Source organism: Nelusetta ayraudi, unplaced genomic scaffold (genome assembly GCF_046127955.1).
Source record: "Nelusetta ayraudi isolate G7.1 ecotype Tasmania unplaced genomic scaffold, CSIRO-AGI_Nayr_v1 ptg000082l, whole genome shotgun sequence".
Classification (NCBI taxonomy): Eukaryota; Metazoa; Chordata; class Actinopteri; order Tetraodontiformes; family Monacanthidae; genus Nelusetta; species Nelusetta ayraudi.
The window spans coordinates 740,634-758,490 of NW_027466132.1; the positions used below are offsets into that span (position 1 = coordinate 740,634).

At 47.8% G+C, this 17,857-nt stretch overlaps 1 protein-coding gene across 1 annotated transcript in view; it reads right to left on the reverse strand.

Annotated features, from left to right (window-relative positions):
* nbas (NBAS subunit of NRZ tethering complex) overlaps positions 1 to 17,857 on the reverse strand; it is a 123,521-nt gene that overhangs the window by 43,574 nt on the left and 62,090 nt on the right. Inside the window, exons 39-43 of the mRNA XM_076044719.1 lie at positions 16,739 to 16,862; positions 10,670 to 10,746; positions 10,238 to 10,375; positions 4,970 to 5,193; positions 4,339 to 4,449 (exon numbers count right to left, since the gene is read on the reverse strand). Coding sequence (XP_075900834.1) covers positions 4,339 to 4,449; positions 4,970 to 5,193; positions 10,238 to 10,375; positions 10,670 to 10,746; positions 16,739 to 16,862 — 674 coding nt within the window. The remainder of the gene's footprint in view (positions 1 to 4,338; positions 4,450 to 4,969; positions 5,194 to 10,237; positions 10,376 to 10,669; positions 10,747 to 16,738; positions 16,863 to 17,857) is intronic.

The following is a 17,857-nucleotide window of genomic DNA, read 5'->3' on the forward strand; positions in this document are numbered from 1 at the left end:
CGGCGGGCTCGGCAGGTAGCGGGAGTGGAGGGGGGGGGGGAGAGGAAGGGCAGCAACAAAGACTTGCTGACTGTTTGAGTCATGATTTCCCTGGCAGGCCGGCCGCGACTGGTGGACGCTGCCCAAGTATTGGTGTCGGCTGTGGCTTTAGCGACGGCGCTTCGCTGTGGTCCTTCAAAGCCAAACTGTTGTCTCTCTTCTCCGTCCAATGACAAGAGGCGTTTAGCGCGGGCAGCGAGGCTGCGTGATCTCAGCGGTAGTGGGATTCCCTTTTTTCCCCCTCGCCTCCCGTTCTTTCCGGGCACAGAGACAATCATCCCCACCCCCACTTTCTATCTCTAGTTGTCTTTGTGTCGCAAGTAGTATCAAAAAGCTCCTTACGACAGTCGACTCTTGTTCTGTTTCAAATCCGCTGGCAAGGAAGAGCAGCAGGAGGAGGAGGAGGAGGTGGTGATTTCATCTGCCGGGGAAAGTACTTTCTCATTTTTCATGCCGTTCCACGTCTCTTCCTCACCCTCTTCCGCTCGACTGGGTTCGTCTCCGGCGCCGCCGCCTCCGCCGAGTCCAAACACCATTCGACTGATAGCAATTAATTTTTTTTTTTTTTTTTTTTTTTTTTTTTACTTCCCCAAGTGCTGCAGCAATTTGACAGAGATTTGAAATGCTAACAGTCCGACTGTGCGGCAAATTTGTTAGAAAAATTAGCAGCCAGCGGGAGGTCTGGAGAGCATCCCAGGTTCTACATGGGCAGAAACCTTAAAGCAGCAAGTAATAAATCATCAAATGTGAACGATGCGCGCACCCACACGCACGCACGCACGCACGCACACACACACACACACACACACACACACACACACACACACACGCACACACGCACACACGCACACACACACACACACACAGTCAGTATTGCTCCATTTAAAAAAACGGTGCTGAGTGCCAGCCAGGAAAGTCTTTCCTGGATATTTTTAAGGTCAAATTAGAATTTTGTCATTCAAAATGTAATATCCCCTTCATGAAATGTCATCCTGTTCTCATTTCATTCACTTGGACTCAATTTGAAACTCTGTCTCGACCAGTGCTTAAACACTGAAAGGGGAGGTCACAGTTAAAAAAGAAAAAAAAAAAAGAAAAATTTCATTTGGTGTTTAAATTGACGCACTGTTGGGGATTTGAACCCATAAAGAAGAGTTAGCGGCTAACATACAGCGGCCAGACATGGGTCTAAAGAGAGAAAATCATGGACCTGGAAGGCCCGAATAGCCATCCATCCATCCATCCATCTTCCGCAGCTTTATCTGGAGTTGGGTTGCGGGGGCAGCAGTCTCAGCACAGACACCCAGACTTCCCTGGCCCCAGTCACCTCCTCCAGCTCATCAGCACATTTTGGGGCCAAATAGCCCCCCCCCCACAAAAGAAGAGGATGTTTACCTGGGGGTTTTTTTTGTATTTTTTTTTTTTTTTTGTTGGAGGGGTCTTCATTTGACGTTGCATCTTTAAACATCTAAGCGTCTTAGGATTCCAACCGCTAACTGTGAAAGCTAACCGCTCAAGACGCAGCAGCGCCAAGATCGGTTTCAGCCGCCGGGGGAGGAAAACCGGAATAACATTCAACGGCTGGCAGAGCGGCCAGAGGATGAAGAGGCGTGGAGGAAAAGGTCATGTACTACCAGGAGCCCATGGCGTGAATGAATGCGCTCGCTCAGGCGTTGCCGTGTTTTCTGACAATCCTTGGCTGCTCGGGTGCAACCTGCCTGACACGCAATCCCTGTAACACCCCCCTTCACAAATCCCCTCACCAAAATTGCAATGTCCAACCCGTAGCAGAGGTGCTCCCCCCACACTCTGTACCCAGTCACAGAAACACTCCAGGCGACAGAATTTACCGTCAAGTGAAAATATCCTGGAACTTTACAACAGCCGGCACGTTACAACTGCGCTACCATTGTGTGGGATACTTTTTTCAATTTATTTTTTCACAATGCAGTGAAGAAAAAGTACTCTGGACGCTAAAATGAACACCCCAGACATGACCTTGTAATACATTCATGCGTGGGAGTAACTTTTTAAATTACCCAGTGCAGAAAATGTGAGGGGGAAAAAATAATTTGGCTAAAGAAAATCAATGCTAAAAAGTCTCCACTCAACGTTAAGCTACTCGCTAACCAGCTGTGGTTTTAAATCTGACTAACAAGTCAATTTGGTGGTTTGGACTCTTGGTTGTCCCAACATTAAGGAAACTGTTTGTGCTTTCATTCGCCAAAGAGTTAATAAACTGTGATGCACTTTACAATGGCGTTTCCAAAATCTTCCCTTGCCAATACTTTTTTTAACAATCACACCCAGGCTGTTTTATTCCACACACTTAGCTGGTTCCCTCTTCGCTTTACAACTGATTCTAAGTATCTGTTTAATTCAAACTGGTGTTCAGAAGAAACTAAAGCACAGGCAAGGACGGACGTGGCTCGCCGTGTTTCCATGGTCCTCACTAGCGGCCCTTTGTATTTTCTCGTCAGAGCAACAATCAGAGAAGCACAGAGCCTTTTTTTGTGTGCGCGCGCGCACAATTTTCAGCACAAGGTGAACTTTCCCTAATGAGGTCACAAGATGTGAGTTTGGAAAGAGACGGGGCCGAATGCGAGCGCGTCCGCCGAGTCCTTCGTTAGGCTCAAGGCGAGACACACCTTCGGGATGAGTCAGAGGCACATGGCGGCAAACAAGAGTGGCTATTTTTCATCACAGGGGGGAAAAATAGTAATAATAATAATAGCAGGCGGCAAGCAGAGAGGGAAATGAAAATGACATTGGCAGTGATTTTTTTTTTGTCAGAAATAATCCTGTGCATTCATTAATTTCAAAAACTTTTTCTCTTCAACTCAATGCTGACATGGGATGTGCACAAAAAAACGAATTTAATAAGTGCGCTAGCTGTATAGCAAAAGCTATTTCAATGTTTCAGAATCAGAATAGTTCATTCATCCCCCAAGGGGAAATGAGTTTTCGTTACAACTCCAACTCGACATTCACGTGTACGTGTGAATACGGGATAAAAAGTGAGAGCACTATTGCGCCCCCTTTAGGTGAAAAGAGGTGTTGAACCTACAAACAAGATGACCCACATCTGACATTGGAGGCCAGGAACAACGTCAGCAGACAATCGCCTGAATCTTTGAACGTTTTCATTTCCCCCCCCGACTCGCAGCAATCCATCGACGCTATTTCTCCTTTTTGCAACGACTCCTTTAAACGGTGTAATCGTCGTCACCTTGGCATCCAGCTGGCTCACAGCCACATCGCTGCCGGCCCTCTGGATGCATCAACAAAAGGCGGCGGCGGCGGCTGATGGTAGCTGTGTTTAGCCGAGCATCGATTCCTCTGAACGGCTTGCTGTGTGTTAATAGGGCTTGTCTGAGGGGCGCCAGCGCTATCATCCATCTCCTCTACCCCCCCACCCCCGACTCCCCAGCCCCTCCCCTCTCGCCAGCCCACTGGCTCCCTCTCAACGCACCGTGAGGCGGTTTCTCGTCCCTGACAAACTTGCCTCTAAAATCCCGTTTCACGCGGTGCTGAGGCCGTATTTTCCGCTGCTCTGTGCAAAACGCTCAGGAATCGCCGAGTGAGCAGGAATAGTGGAGATTTGCAACAAAAAAACTGCCTGACTAAAGAGAATTTGTATTTTTTTGGTTTGTTTTATGTCAGCTGGAAGAGGCTCCAGCAGACCCCCGTGACCCTGAGTTCAGGAAGAATATGGTATTTATTAATTTTTATTGTATTTTATTTTGTGTGTGTGTGTGTGTGTGTGTGTGTTTGGTTGTTGTTCAAGAAACGCTTCCATGGGAGCAGAGTTTGATTATTGCAGCGTGCAGAAAATTCCCCTAATAGGATTTTTATTAAATTAAGCGAGGAGAGAAGGCCCTGCGCAAAAAAAAAAAAAAAACACCTCTCATCATCATCATCATCATCATCCTGTCGACACGCCGTAGCGGCCATCTGCGCTCCCAGCACCAGAGCGCGTCCTCTGACAACCTGTTTGAAGCGCCCTTTAATAAAACAGTTTTGAGCGGAGGGGAGGAGGGTGTGAGAGAGAGGGTGGGGGGGGGGGGGGGGGGGTAGTGTCCCGACCGTCCAGACAGACAGACAGACAGACATAAAGACAGAAGAGCTGCCGGATCAAAACAGAGCAAATATTTCAAAGTGACGGGATGTCAGGGAGCGAACAGACGGAGATGAGTGACGGGCCCTGAAAAAATGCTATGGGAGAGGGAGTTGCATGCGTGTGTGTGTGTGTGTGTGTGTGTGTGTGTGTGTGTGTGTGTGTGTGTGTTTCGCACATACCCGCTGTCTGTGAAGAGAAACTCGAGGTGAGTCATGTAGACCTCCCACAGAGGAACACTGTAGCGCTTCGCCAGAGACAGAGCGATTTTGTACACGCTGTCATCCAGCGTCCTGGACACACACACACACACACACACACACACACACACACACACACACACACACACACACACACACACACACACACACACACAGGGAGAGACAGGAAGTGAGCAGGGGGAAAAAAATGATACTGAGATTTCATCAATCTGAAAGCAGAAGGTCCATTACACCCACTCATATTTTTTTATATGTAAAAAAAAAATGCAAAGAAATGGTACGAACAACACAGTGAGGTCATCGTGTTGGCTGTTTCACATTTCTATAGTTTTATCGACTCACAAATTTACTCAGTTGCAAGTCCTGCAACTGCTATAGACAAATTTCCTACAAAACCTCATCCATGCATCTATCTGTAGATAGATAGATAGATTTATTAACAAACTCAAGGACCAGATCACAAGATAAAAAAACAGAAGGCATACAGACAAAGGAGCAACCAACAAAATCCATCCATCCATTCATCTATCTACTGTATCTATCCATCCATCCATCCATCCATCCATCCATCCATCCATCCCTCCATACTGACTCGGTGAGGCCGAGGATGGTCTCCTTCTTGTAGTCGGGGTCGGAGCTGAAGCGCTGCACGTCGACGCCACGGCCGAGCCCCTGTAGCACCTGGGCCTGGGTGAAGTCGGTCAGCCGCTCGTTGTACAGGCGCAGCTGGCTAATCAGCTGCTGCAGCTCCTCGGGCCAGTCTGAGTAGGCCGACACGTGTTGCGTGACCAACCGGATCAGCTCCTTGGGGTCAGCCTGGAAACAGAATGGTGTAACGCTACAATTTGAACTTTTTAAGTGTCAATGGTTTTGTCCTTTTCCGTAGCATCACATTTTAGCTGGTCTGGTCTTCATTATACACCTGGTCCCCCAATGGGGGAAAAAAAACGCAACACATCTATTTAGCCCTCTGTTTACAGCCTCCCACCAAAATGCTCAGTGTGTATTTTCCAGTAACAACTGTTGCTTTGCTGGACCTTCCACGTGTTTCAGATGCAGCAAAAACCAAGAAAGGACTCAAATGGGGGAACCAACAGCAGGCGTGGGGGAGGGGCTTCACCTGGTACAAAGTCATTGTTGCCCTTTGTGACATCACAAAGGGCTGATTTCCAGTTTTGTTTTGTTTTTGTTTGTTTTTTAGCACTCCTGAAGAGCAAAAGAAGCAGTTCACTGAGCGACTGGAGACACAAACCTACTGTTAGGAAACAGTAATGTGAGGCTGAGACAACCTGATGAGGCAATTCACAATAATTAAAAACCAACCACTCAACACTACGGAAACAAGAGAATGACTGGGGAGGAGCGGGGGCGGAGGGCAAAAACATATTTGCTTTTTTCCTGAATTCTCATCCAGAAAAAAACAAACGCATCACGCACCTCTTTGTTCCATCAGAAGAGGAAAGAAAGGCCACCTGGGGGTGGTGGTGGGAGTGGTGGTGTTGGTGGTGGCTGGAGGGGCTGAATGTTACCAATAATTTGCACCCTGATCCAGAAGCACTTAGATCGCACTGACCGAGCGCGCCGTGCACAGGAAATTACAGGTGCACGAGGGAGGCCTCTCATCCGCTCCGGTCTAATCAAATGAATTGTGCTCTCTGACATCTCCCATGCTGCGGCCCCGGCGGGGGAGGCGGCTTATTTGTTCATCCTATTTGCATGAGGTAATTATGGCTGCTGGAAATGTGTCTGAGCGAGTGTGAGTGTGTACGTGTGTGTGTGTGTGTGTGTGTGTGTGTGTGTGTGTGTGTGCGCGCGCGCGTGTGTCTGCTCTCTGTTCGTGCATCCCTATAAATGAAGTCTTTTTGCCAGTCGCAGGAAGAGTCAGTTCACAGGAGGGGGGAGAGAGAGGGAGGGAGGGAGAGGGCGGTGGGTGGGTGGAGGGAGGTGGGAAGGTGAGGTGAGGACAGAGAGAACGAAAAGAGGATAAAAAGTGTTGGATAGAGAAGCAAAGAAAAGCAAAGGAGAGCGAGAGGAATGGAAGCGAAGGGGAACAAAAGCGACTGGAAAGAAGGTAAAAGGGGATAAGAAAGGTCAGGATGGAAACGGAGGAGAGAAGAAAGTGTGAGGGAAGGTAGAGAAGGGAAGAGGGGGTAATGGATAAAAGGAGAGAAAAGGAAATGGACGGAAAAAAGGGAAATTATGAGGAAGAGTATGGAAAAGAAAAGGCAATATGGAGGGTAAAGATGTGATGTTTAAGGGGAGGAAAATGAAGAAGTTGGAGAAAGAGGAGAGGAGGAGAGAAGAGGGAGAGGCGGCTGAAAGCCTCCTGGAAGCCTTGAGTGACGGCAGATTGAGCTGCGCTCAAATACGACTTTCATGATGAAACGCTGTTTGCATTCTCTCCACCCACTTTCTTGGCTCAATCCCCCCGCCGGCTGTCTCGCCGCTTCATCCTCCAGCTGCTCTAAACGCCGCGATTCTCTTGCATCACTCCATCCCTTCTCACTCCACCCTCTCATTATTTACCTGCCTCAACCCCCACCACTCCCTCAGTCCCCCTCCCTCTCAACAATCAGTTCTCTGAGACTAAAAAGTCACTGATGACATCGCTCTGTCGCACTGGCTCTATGTTTTGTCTTCATCTCGTCTTAATTCTCCTCCTTTTTTATTCCTAAAGAACCTTAATGAGCCGCCGGTCCGCCTTCAAAGACCGCCGGGCGGAAACCGCGTGTAAAGTTTAATTGAATTTCGCCTGATACGCGGATGATACATGTTGCCGGGGCGCCGCGGGTGTCTCATTCCCTCCCTCCCTCCCTGTGATGACGCCGCATCACAGGAAACACCGTCGGACTACAAAGTGCGACGTCTCCACCTTGATTTCTCTCCGCCGCGCTCGCATTTCACTTTTAATCTTACCCGCAGCGTCACGTTTCAGTCGTCAACGTGCTTCAAGCAGATAAAAAAATAGAGCCGGAATTGCGTACATTGACTTGGGAATTCTTTATTAGCTGTTTTACGGGGTGTGCAAGCCTGTAAACAAATGAATGAATGTGTATATATACACACTACCAGTCAAAAGTTTGGACACACCCTATGAATTCAATGTCTTTTCTTTCATTCTCATGACTATTGACATTGCAGTGTCTCACTGAAGGCATCAAAACTATGAATGAACACACATGGAATTATGTAGGAAACAACAAAAGTGAAAAATAACTCAAACATGTTTTATATTTAAATTTTTCAAGATAGCCACCTTTCATAAAAAGCATATTTAGAGTTATTTAACGTGTTTTCTTTGCTGCATAATTACATATATCCTGCTCATGTATTTAATGTCTTCAGTATCTATCTGCAGTGTAGAACGTTGTAAAGATTAAAAAAAAACAAAAAAAACATTCCATGAGAAGGTGTGTCCAAACTTCTGACTGGTAGTGTATATTTATTACTTTTTTTTTTTAAATCAGAAATCTTCAGGCCGAACAGCCTGGAGCTCGGTCAACGGTGAATCACTTCAAGGCCAAAAACCCTTTATCGCCAACATGAAGCCTCTTCATGTTTTCACAAACGCTCCATAAATCCTTTCATCTTGCCGCCCGCCGCATTCTTGCATTACAACATCCAACGCGGGGGTACTTTACATGTGTTACGACAACATTGTCTCCCCGTGTGCGCAATCATTAGGCCATCACACGCACACACACACACATTAAAACCTCCATTATAAACTTAACTTCATTATCACTAACACCGTCTCGCTCGCTCGCTCCATCCCCTGAGCGACGCGTCGGGGGGGAAACAGACATGCCTTCCCTCTCGTGGGAGTAAATTAGCAAACGATCGCGATGCTCGTGTTCGTGTCATGCCGAACATTCTTCTATATGGTCGACGGCCTCATTAACGCTAATGCTACAAATGCCGTATACAGTGCGTCTAATGAGGAGGCGGCCGAAGCGAGGAACAGGGTGGACGTGTGGACTTTATTTTGTTGTGGGGACGAAGGGTGGCATTGAAGATGGCGGCCGAGACAGGGGTGGATCACATGACAGGAGCAGCAGCGGCAAGCCCCACCAGAGGCACAGAGAGCTTTGAACCGCGTTTCAGGTCGCAGTCGTCCTGTTTTCAAAGGCGTTTATTTTTGTATTGCGGTCAATGGGGAAAACGCTTTTTGGAACCATGGGATTTTTTTTTGCTGCAGTAGCTCGAGTGGCCACTGGGAAAAATCAGCGCGTCGCCATATTGCTAGTTTGGTATCCAGTTCTTTCATACATCCATGGTTTGTAGGCTTCCTCTATACCGAGTAATACCCACAATGCAACTCGAACCATGGCTGTGTCCCAAGTTTAACGTAATTAAACTAAAACAAAGAATCTGTTGACACAACTTCACATACATATATATGCGAGTGTGTACCAGACCCATAACAGCGGATAGTGGAGGTATTTCACAAACGGCCACTTTGCAGCGGTCTCATGAAAACTTGCGGTGCGAGACCGCCTCGTTACTCTCGGGGGGGAATAATGGAAAAGTCAGCCAGCGTGTCGTCACGCCTCAGACTTTTTGTCTGGACGGGAGGGAGACGACCGAACAGCCTGGAAGTCAGTCAACAGTGGATCATTTCAAGGCCAAAAACCCTTTATCGTCAATGTGATTTCTGTCGTGGCATCAACTTGTTGCTCATCTTGGAATGTCATTGCTAGTATTTAGGTTGTACTTTTTGAATTTATATCTGGTTTGTAAATACTTTGAAGCATTTTTTGATGATGAATGTAAATAATGAGTGCAGCAATAGTCTATCAATCTATCCATCTATCGAACAATATAAATGTACTCATGTTCCATCACTGGCCCGCTAGCGACAGTCTGCTGCTTACTGTTGCTGTTGGTTTGTTTTCTTCAACGGCCAATTATGCGGGAATGTCACAGTTAATCTCTCGCCACTGGGCGGGCGAAACATCTCGCCCCGCAGTTCGTGCGGGGCCGTTGCACTCGCGATGTCGTGCCCGTGTTGCCGGGTGGGATAAAGTAACACCGGCGCGGCGGCGGGGGCAACCGCCGCAGAGTGCAGGGCGCCAGCGTGCCGAAGGAAAAGTTCAAAGGAAGTGACAAAAACAGGATAAACGAGCCGAAAATGAAGGCGCAAATACCAAAGTGGAGCGCAGAGGAGGAATACATTTTAAGTTAATGGACTTGAACTTCACTTGAGGCAGGAGGTGGGGGAGTGATTGCTACCATTAGGATGTGGGACAGCGGGTCTGTGTGTGTGTGCATCCTCAACCCCAACTTGTTGAAGTGGTGAGTGCTTGCGCGCCTGTTTCTCTTCTTTTTTTCTTTTTTTTTTCTTCCGCGCTCACCGCTGTCCTTGAATGTCAACTGGCACACACTTATCAGCAATTCCTGCTGGCCTCTCTCTCTCTCTTCCGTCCTTTTATTTTAGCGTTTTACCTCCACTGCCCGCCCTCCTCCCTCCTCCTCCCTCCTCCCCCTCCTCTCTCTCTCCACACCCGGGCTAAAACCCACGAGAGTCACAGTCCACTCAAAGAAAAGGTCAGAGTAATTTTTTTGTATTATTCTCAGCGTCAGCCCCCTGACGGAGCCGCCAGCGCTCTCTGCGAGTCTCTGCGCTTCCCGCCAGGATCTCTCGGCCGTGCAGAGTTGGAGACATTTAAGAAAGAGGGAGCTAATCTGAATGAAGTGGTTTAGTAGTGTGAACTGAATGAAGGAATTGATTGCACTTACTTTGTCGCTTTGAAACATACACATGCTGATTGTTTGACTGCCTTTAGGGGGGGTATTTATTTACTCATTCATTCATTCATTTATCTATACGTTGCCTTATGGGGGACAACCTCATGCATACCTGGTAGAGAGTGTGGTTCTTGTTCTTGAAGCAGGGGCTGAGATGGGAGTAGATCTGCAGGGAGTAGTAGTAGGCGGCCAGCTGGAGCGTCAAGGCAGAGTGACACTGCTTCTCAAAACACTTGTTGGCATCCAGCACCTGGAGGGAAAAAAAAGAGAAAAAATATTCACACTGTGGATGTAGGGACGGATGAAAGAAAAGTGAGCCGATGGCAGGACAGAATAAAATCGTCCTATTTTGTGATATTCCTCTTCCTGTTCCTGCTTATGTTACAATATCTATTATTAAGAGAACTTTATTTTTTGTGTGCATCAACATTTGCCGGGATTTTCGCTGCAAATATAACTTCAGCTGCTTTGAATCACTCCAGCCTGGAGCCGTGCACATGACCGATGTATGTGTGTGTGTGTGTGTGTGTGTGTGTGCGTTTACCTGAGGCAGGGCCAGCAAGTAGGACAGCGCCAGCATCATGTCCCTGGGAAAGGCATCGTTGGCCAGCTGCAGCAAAACTAGAGTGAAGGGACGGAAGGGAGGAGAAGAAAAGAGATGAGAAAGAGGAGGATGAGTTGAGTCAGAGCAGGAGGCAACCGCTTAACAGGCAACCGCTGAGGCGGGTGGAGGAGTCTCTGCATTCTGTGGGGCACAGAGACCACCGTCAGACAGAGGACACCCCCTACGGGTCGGACGAAGAAGAGAAGAGGGGGAAAAACAGATGTAATATGGAGAAGGACAAAGTCATTTAGAATTCTCCTCCTGGAGTCTGGAATTGCGTCGTCCTCTCAGCCGGCTGTCGTGCGTGCGTTTTGCGAGCATCTATCGGTTTCTCAAAAAGACGACCTTCATTATTCAAACCCATTTCATACCCGCCCCCTCGTTCCTGTCGCAAATGTTTTTTTTCACAAGTGCTCTCCAGATGAGTACAACCCAAGTGCGCTTTAATGTTGTCGAATCCCCTGAAAGCCAAATTAGCGCCGGCAGAGACGGAACTGAACTGAAGCAAATAAACAAAGGCTGAAATTGACGGAAATTCGCCAGCAAGGACCTCAACCGGTTGCAACCAAAGACATCACATTGGGCTCCGAGCATGGATGTATTAGAAGAACTGGTTACCGGACTGGCAATATGGCAGCGCGCCGATTTTTCCCAGTGGCCACTCGAGGTACTGCAGCAAAAAAAGAGTTTCTGCATGTCACGTATATGTGTATAGGCAGGTTACAAGCTGTTGGGACGAGCTAACAAGCCAAATCAGGCCCGGTTTGTAATTTCAGCTTGTTAGAACTGTGAACAAATGTTCTGAAATGCGGCTGCTGCGCTACACAAAATCCACACCAGCTACTAGCGAATTCAGGAGGGGGGGGCGGTCAATTATCTCCATTGTTTACAGGAATTCATTCTGCCAGAAAAAGAGGCTAATTTACAGCATTTCAATAGTTACCACAATATGACAATTACTAGAGATTTTCTTTTTTTTCTGTTTTCCGCTGCCCACGTCGCACTAATGCGTAATTACCCCCAGACAAAGGGAGTTTTTTATTTTATTCATTTTTTTGACAATCACAACGTTTCCCGGAGCTCGCCTCGCACAATGACTTCTAATGATGCATGCCGGTAAAAACATCTCTTCGATCTGCGCCACGCGACGCGGCACAATATGCGTGTGCCAACAGGCAGCAGGCGTGCTGGAAAACAGAAGCGATCTCAGCGTGGAGGCTAATTTGACGTTGACTCATGAGTTCGCTGTTCACTTTGCTTTCGGTCTCTTTGCCCAAACTCTGAAATCTCACCAACGGACACTTGTTCTCAGCCAGAGAACAAGTGGGTTTGCATAAGATTCCATAACCAATCAGCTTTGTCAACCGGGAAGCAGCTGCTGCTGGCTTCCCTGAGAACAGAAGAAGAAAGGAAGGAAGCTGCAGCTACAGAGAGCTCACGCTGCAGTTGAACTGAACTGAATGGCAGCAATCCATCCATTCATCCATCATCCATCCATCATCCATCATCCATCCATCGTCGGCCTGCTCTCATCCTGTTCTGTCGATGTTCGAGCCTGTGTGACAACAACTGTGTCTTGTTCACATTAAAGGGTTAAAAGGATCGAAAAAAAATCAATAAAGGGTTTTTTTCAGTAAATCTTTTTTTTTCTCCACATGACTTTTTTTTTCTTGTTTGTACCGACTAGCCTCAGCAAGAGTTCAGGCTCAAGACACAATCTCGCACTTCCACAAATAACAAATACAATTGATCCACTTGAATGTCACAGACGATTCACCCAGTGGCCTTTTTTTTTTTTTCTTCATATCTGCCTCCACGTTACAAAACAGATGTGAGTGGTTAGTTTTTAGTCAGCTTTAAAAACAAGCAAACAAACACACACAAAGAAGCATCATCGTCTCATTTCCTTCGGCCTCCCTAAGGCTGATGGGATTTGGAGTCAAACCAGAGACTCAGGTAGACCCTGATTCCAACCGAGGGAGATCGTAACGGGCCGCGGCAACGACAAGGACGCGCCGCAAATGTTGCAAAACACCGTCTGGTTAATCTGCCTCCCACCGACCAGGCGGCTCCCTCACCGTGCAGGAGAGCAGCGGTGGGGGCAGCAGCGGTGGCGGCAGCAGCGGCGGCGGTGGCGCCGAGCGAGGCCGGACCGGATCACTTTGTAGTCTCAGACCCGAGGAGAACAAAAGCCTGCGCTGGTGATAAGAGCCTGAGACAAAATGGAACAGACAGAGGAAAGTAGAGCGTGGACAAAAAGGCAGGAGGGAGGGAAGGCAGGGGAGAGACGCTGAAGGCACGGGGCAGGGACACACACGCACACACACATGCACACGCAAGGACCTGCAAACACCTGACACATGTAGCTGCAGGTTACTTGCGTGGCGTGCATCTGCCAGCAGAAGACGGCGCCCCTTTAAACGACTACAACAGCTCCCGCCCTCCTCTTTCCTCTCTCCTCCTCCTCTCCTCCTCTCTTCATTCCCCTCCCCCTCCTCCTCCTCCTGCCTCTCTACACCTCCTCCTCGCCGCCGGGTCTCAATGAGCTACACCTCAGAAAGAGCTGATTACACGCCTCTCTAAAGCTACTGATACCATCGGGACAGGAATTACCACAGGGGTAAACACGAACACGCGCACACACACCACAGCAGAGACACACTCTCTCTCAAACACACACACACACACACACACACACAGAACGCAGATAACCCTGACTTAAAAGGAGACAGCGTCTTTGCTTTGGAGATATAGAGAGGGAGAGGATATGACAGACAGGATAAAGTGACAGTGCGTACGTGTGTGCGTGTGAGTGTGTGCTTCAACCTGACACACGCGCACGCACACATACACACACAACACACTCCTCATCTCAAATTATACGTGGGATGGAAGGAGAGACTTTCTGCTCCTCTTCTACATTTTACCTGTATCGGAAAAACCAAGTGATTAGAGACTCCACCGACATGTAGCCAGAGGGGTGTGTGTGTGTGTGTGTGTGTGTGTGTGTGTGTGTGTGTGTGTGTGTGTGTGTCCTTATCGCATGGCATAAAAAAATCAATGTGTTTATTTTCCAAAAGGCCAACTCCCCGTCTGTTTTTAAGAAGGGTCTGGTGGGTGTCACTAGGGAGCCGATACAAAGTCAATCCATCGCCAGCCGTTATCGGAGGGACGGACAGACGGACGACTTTTCTACCCGGACACTCTGCAGCAGCTCGGGCGGGAACGTATTTGGGCCCAAGAAGAGAAAAAAAAAAAAATCTTTCACTTTGAGTTTTAAGAAATTTCATGAATAAAGTCAAAATTTCATGAATAAAGTCAAAATTTCATGAATAAAGTCGACGCAAATAAAGAGAAAATTGGCGAGTAGACTAAATGGATGGTGGATTAACTCAGTTACCCACAATTAAAGGCAAACGGCTGAAAAACAGGTGTATCCCACAAGGTTCACCCACAGTCATCAGAAAAGGGAGATATTTATTTGAGCGCTGACAGCGGGACAGGGTGGTTGTGCGTGAGCGACGGCGTGGACACGGTGCGCCGGTCTTTTCACTCATCCGTGGCCTTCGCATTAGTATTCAAACACACGCACACACACACACACGTCTTTTATTTTTGCAGCGGCATTGATTTCGGCAGGGCAGCTGCGATCCATCACGCCGTGATGTTTTGACTGGCCGCTATCTCTCAGCTGTCGCCGCGGCGCGGTGTCATTATTTACCGCTGCGGCGGGACGCGCGGATCCACATTAATTAATCAATTCACCCCGTAACGTCCCGTCCCGCTCCGCCTCGCCAAGCCGCGTCCGCTGGACCGCGACGAGGAGCGGCGCTGCCAAACAGCACGATTCAGCTCGAGTTAGGCACGACTCGGCTGGCCGGCTTCAGAGACTTAGGAACGCGCTCGCTCCCCCCCCTCTATTTGTTGTGTTTTTTTTTTCCTTTCACAATCAATTTTGCGACTTAAACACCAGATGCGACTCCCCCCCGCCACCAAAAAAAAAGGACTGTAAAGAGGCCAAATGAGGCAGCCTGTCACGGCAGAATAAAGCTGCCGAAAATAACGCGGACAGATCGGACGTCACTCGGCCAGGATGGTGACGAAGCCGGTTGGTCGATCTAAGCGATGCTGACACTGCAGCCTGCGGCTGGACAAACACGGAGCTATAAATACAGACACGAGGCCGCGACATGGCTGCAAGACGAAGGGAACGCGGCCGTTTTATACTTTGGATGGGCCGAGTTTGATTAATGTGAACGCACAAGCCGGGGGGACAGGATGCAGCCCTCACTCACAGCCGAGGACGAGCTGGGAGGGATGGATGGATGGACGGATGGATGATGGATGAGTGTAAAGATGAATGGATGAACAGATGAAAGGCAGAATCGATGGCTGGACTGACAGACAGATGGTAGATGAGCGGACAGATGGATGTACAGACAGATGGACAGACTGACAGATAATATATTGACTAGGGCTGTCAAACGATTAATTTCGCGATTAATCGCAGAATCTTCATGGTTAATTGCGAGTAATCGCGGTCAGAATTACACGTGTAAAATTCTGTTTTTTTGCATTTCAAGCCCATAATGTGAAGCACTTCTTACCAGAAATCGGTCAGAGGGGCCAACTACGGGGTTGGTAAAAGGGACAAAAGGGCTTAAGTTTGAAATGCAATTAAAAATAAATTAACGCGGATTATGGATTGTAACTAATTGCAATTAACGTGTTAACGCTGACAGCAGATAATAGATTGAAAAAAAAAAAAGATCCTTTGTTTTTTCACAACAGAGCAACTGCACTTTTCTTCTATAGAGGCCGGCGGTGACGTCATTTTCAAAAAATATCTGGAATTACAATCAAAGATAAAGAATACAAAAAAAATCTGATTATATTAGATATGTTTTGAGCACAGACTGAAACTCAGACCCAAAACCAATTTTTGATGGAGTGGATGGGGTTGTCATGTGTCTGCGGGACAGCCGCGACAGTGAGTGATGACTGCAGTCTGGGCTGAGCTCAATCTGCCGGCGTTCTGCTCAGCGTGGCCTGTAGTAAAAGCACCCTTCTGCTAACTTTCTCGGCTGGGAACCATCAAAATCAATGTTTTGCAAGGATAAAGTAATAGCCTTGTCAACTTTGCCGTATCACTGTGACACCGGTGTCACGACGTCCCTGAAACGCTGGAGTTTTTCAGCCGCAGTGAAGCCGAACAGAGAGCATGGGGGGAAAACAAACAGTGACCCCCGGCTTCCCTGTTGAGTCTGAGCAACTTTGTGAGTTCAGGCTGAACTCTGCGTCTTATTTAATGCAACATTGTGCATTTTCTGACCCCCGTGGTCCACAGTAGTTAGATGTTCAGTCTCTTGCTGATGGGTCTACTACATTAAGTGGTGGAGCAACTGGCATAAGGCAACTCAACTTCAGACTGGGGGGAGGTGAGGTTCGGGGGTTGCTTGTGATTAACGAGTCGCTTTAGACTAAGAATTAATGGCTCACCTGTTTGCAGCAAAGGCGACATATGGCTTCATCTAAATTCTTTCGCTTGCTATTTTCCCCAGATGTAGAGCAGAAATGTTGCCAAACTTTTTAGTTTTCTTTGTGATTAATTCTCCATGTCCGTGTATTTAGAAAACGTTGCATGCATATACAAAGTTTCGCGTACATTATCCTTTCAAAATAAAAGTCCAGTGGTGCTTTAGCAAACTGTTTGATGATCAATATTGCGAAAAAAATTTATATTGATACGATGGCAAATATAATGGCATATGATGGCAAATATTTTGATATTCAGTAATACCAAATATTGCAATATTCAAATCGATGAAATATCAGCCCAAGCTTGGATTTCTGACTGCACAAAATGACAACTTGCCAGGACCAAGTTGAGCTCATGGCCACATTTTTGCAGCTGATGTAGCGGCGTGCTTCTACGTAGAAAAACAAAAAATACATACAGTACTCCAGTGTACATGCAAACAGTTGTTAAAAATGTAGGCCCACACTCACCCTCCGTAGCTGGAAACGGTGTTCGTCCTTCGGATTGGGCCTCGGCCAGCTTGCCGGTTCTCAGCAGAACCTCGGCAAAGGTCTCCTGCGGCACCTCCGCATCACACGTGTACACATCTTGGCTCTAAAAGTCAGAGCGCAGAAGGGAGAGCGAGAAGTGAATATACACCAGCGGCGGCGGAAGCCAGAGATGCGAGAAGATGCGATTAGGGCGACGCCACGACCTCATTCTCGAGGAGTCGCGACAGATGGGAAACGGCGTAAACAAATGAACCTCGGAGGATAATCAGTTCTTTTAACAACGGGGGCCCGTTGATAATTCGTTTATAGAACCCTCGCATGCCGCCTAATTCCTCAATTATCAGGGAGGCAGGCAGGATCGCTCCACCGGCGGCCCGCGAGCAAATGGGGTCGGCGAGGAGTTCCCCGTCTGTCACTGTCACGCTAGCGGCATCCGTCTTTCTGTCCGGTCCGACTCACATCTCCGTCCCTCTCAATCAGCCTCGTATGCCTCCTCAGAGTGCCTCATCCAAAGTGTTCGGGTAAAGAGAGAGGGGGAAAAAAAAGCCTAAAAAAAATAACAACAAATAAAATAAAAAAAAAAACACTCCCATTGATCAGAGAGACGGATGGGAGTGGGAGGGGGTCTGGAGGAGGGGCGCTATTGGTAGACGGATGATGGAAGATGGATGAAGGCCGGGGACGGGAAGGGATTGTAGAGAGGCCTATTAAAATGTCAGGCAAAAAAGATGTATCGGCCTTCTGTGTTTGCCCCCCACCCCTCGCGTCCTCCGCTCTTGCAGTTGCCGATGGTCTTCTGAGAGGGAAAGAAGGTCAAACCACTGAGTTTCCCACCTTTGTTCTCACTTCCACGACTTCCTCCCTCAGAATTTTTTTTTCTTTTATAAAAATTCACGCCGTGCTACCGAGATGTGGAGAATGATGGTTCTCCACATCCTGCGCAACCAAAACACCGGCAAGAATTAAACCACTTGGTCGCAGAGAAAAATAAAATCAATATTCATTTCAACGGAACAGCATTCTTAAAGGAATTCATAAGTCATCAGAGAAAATAGCCGAGTGAGGGAGGGGGACTAATTAAAGGCCTTAAAGCGAGAA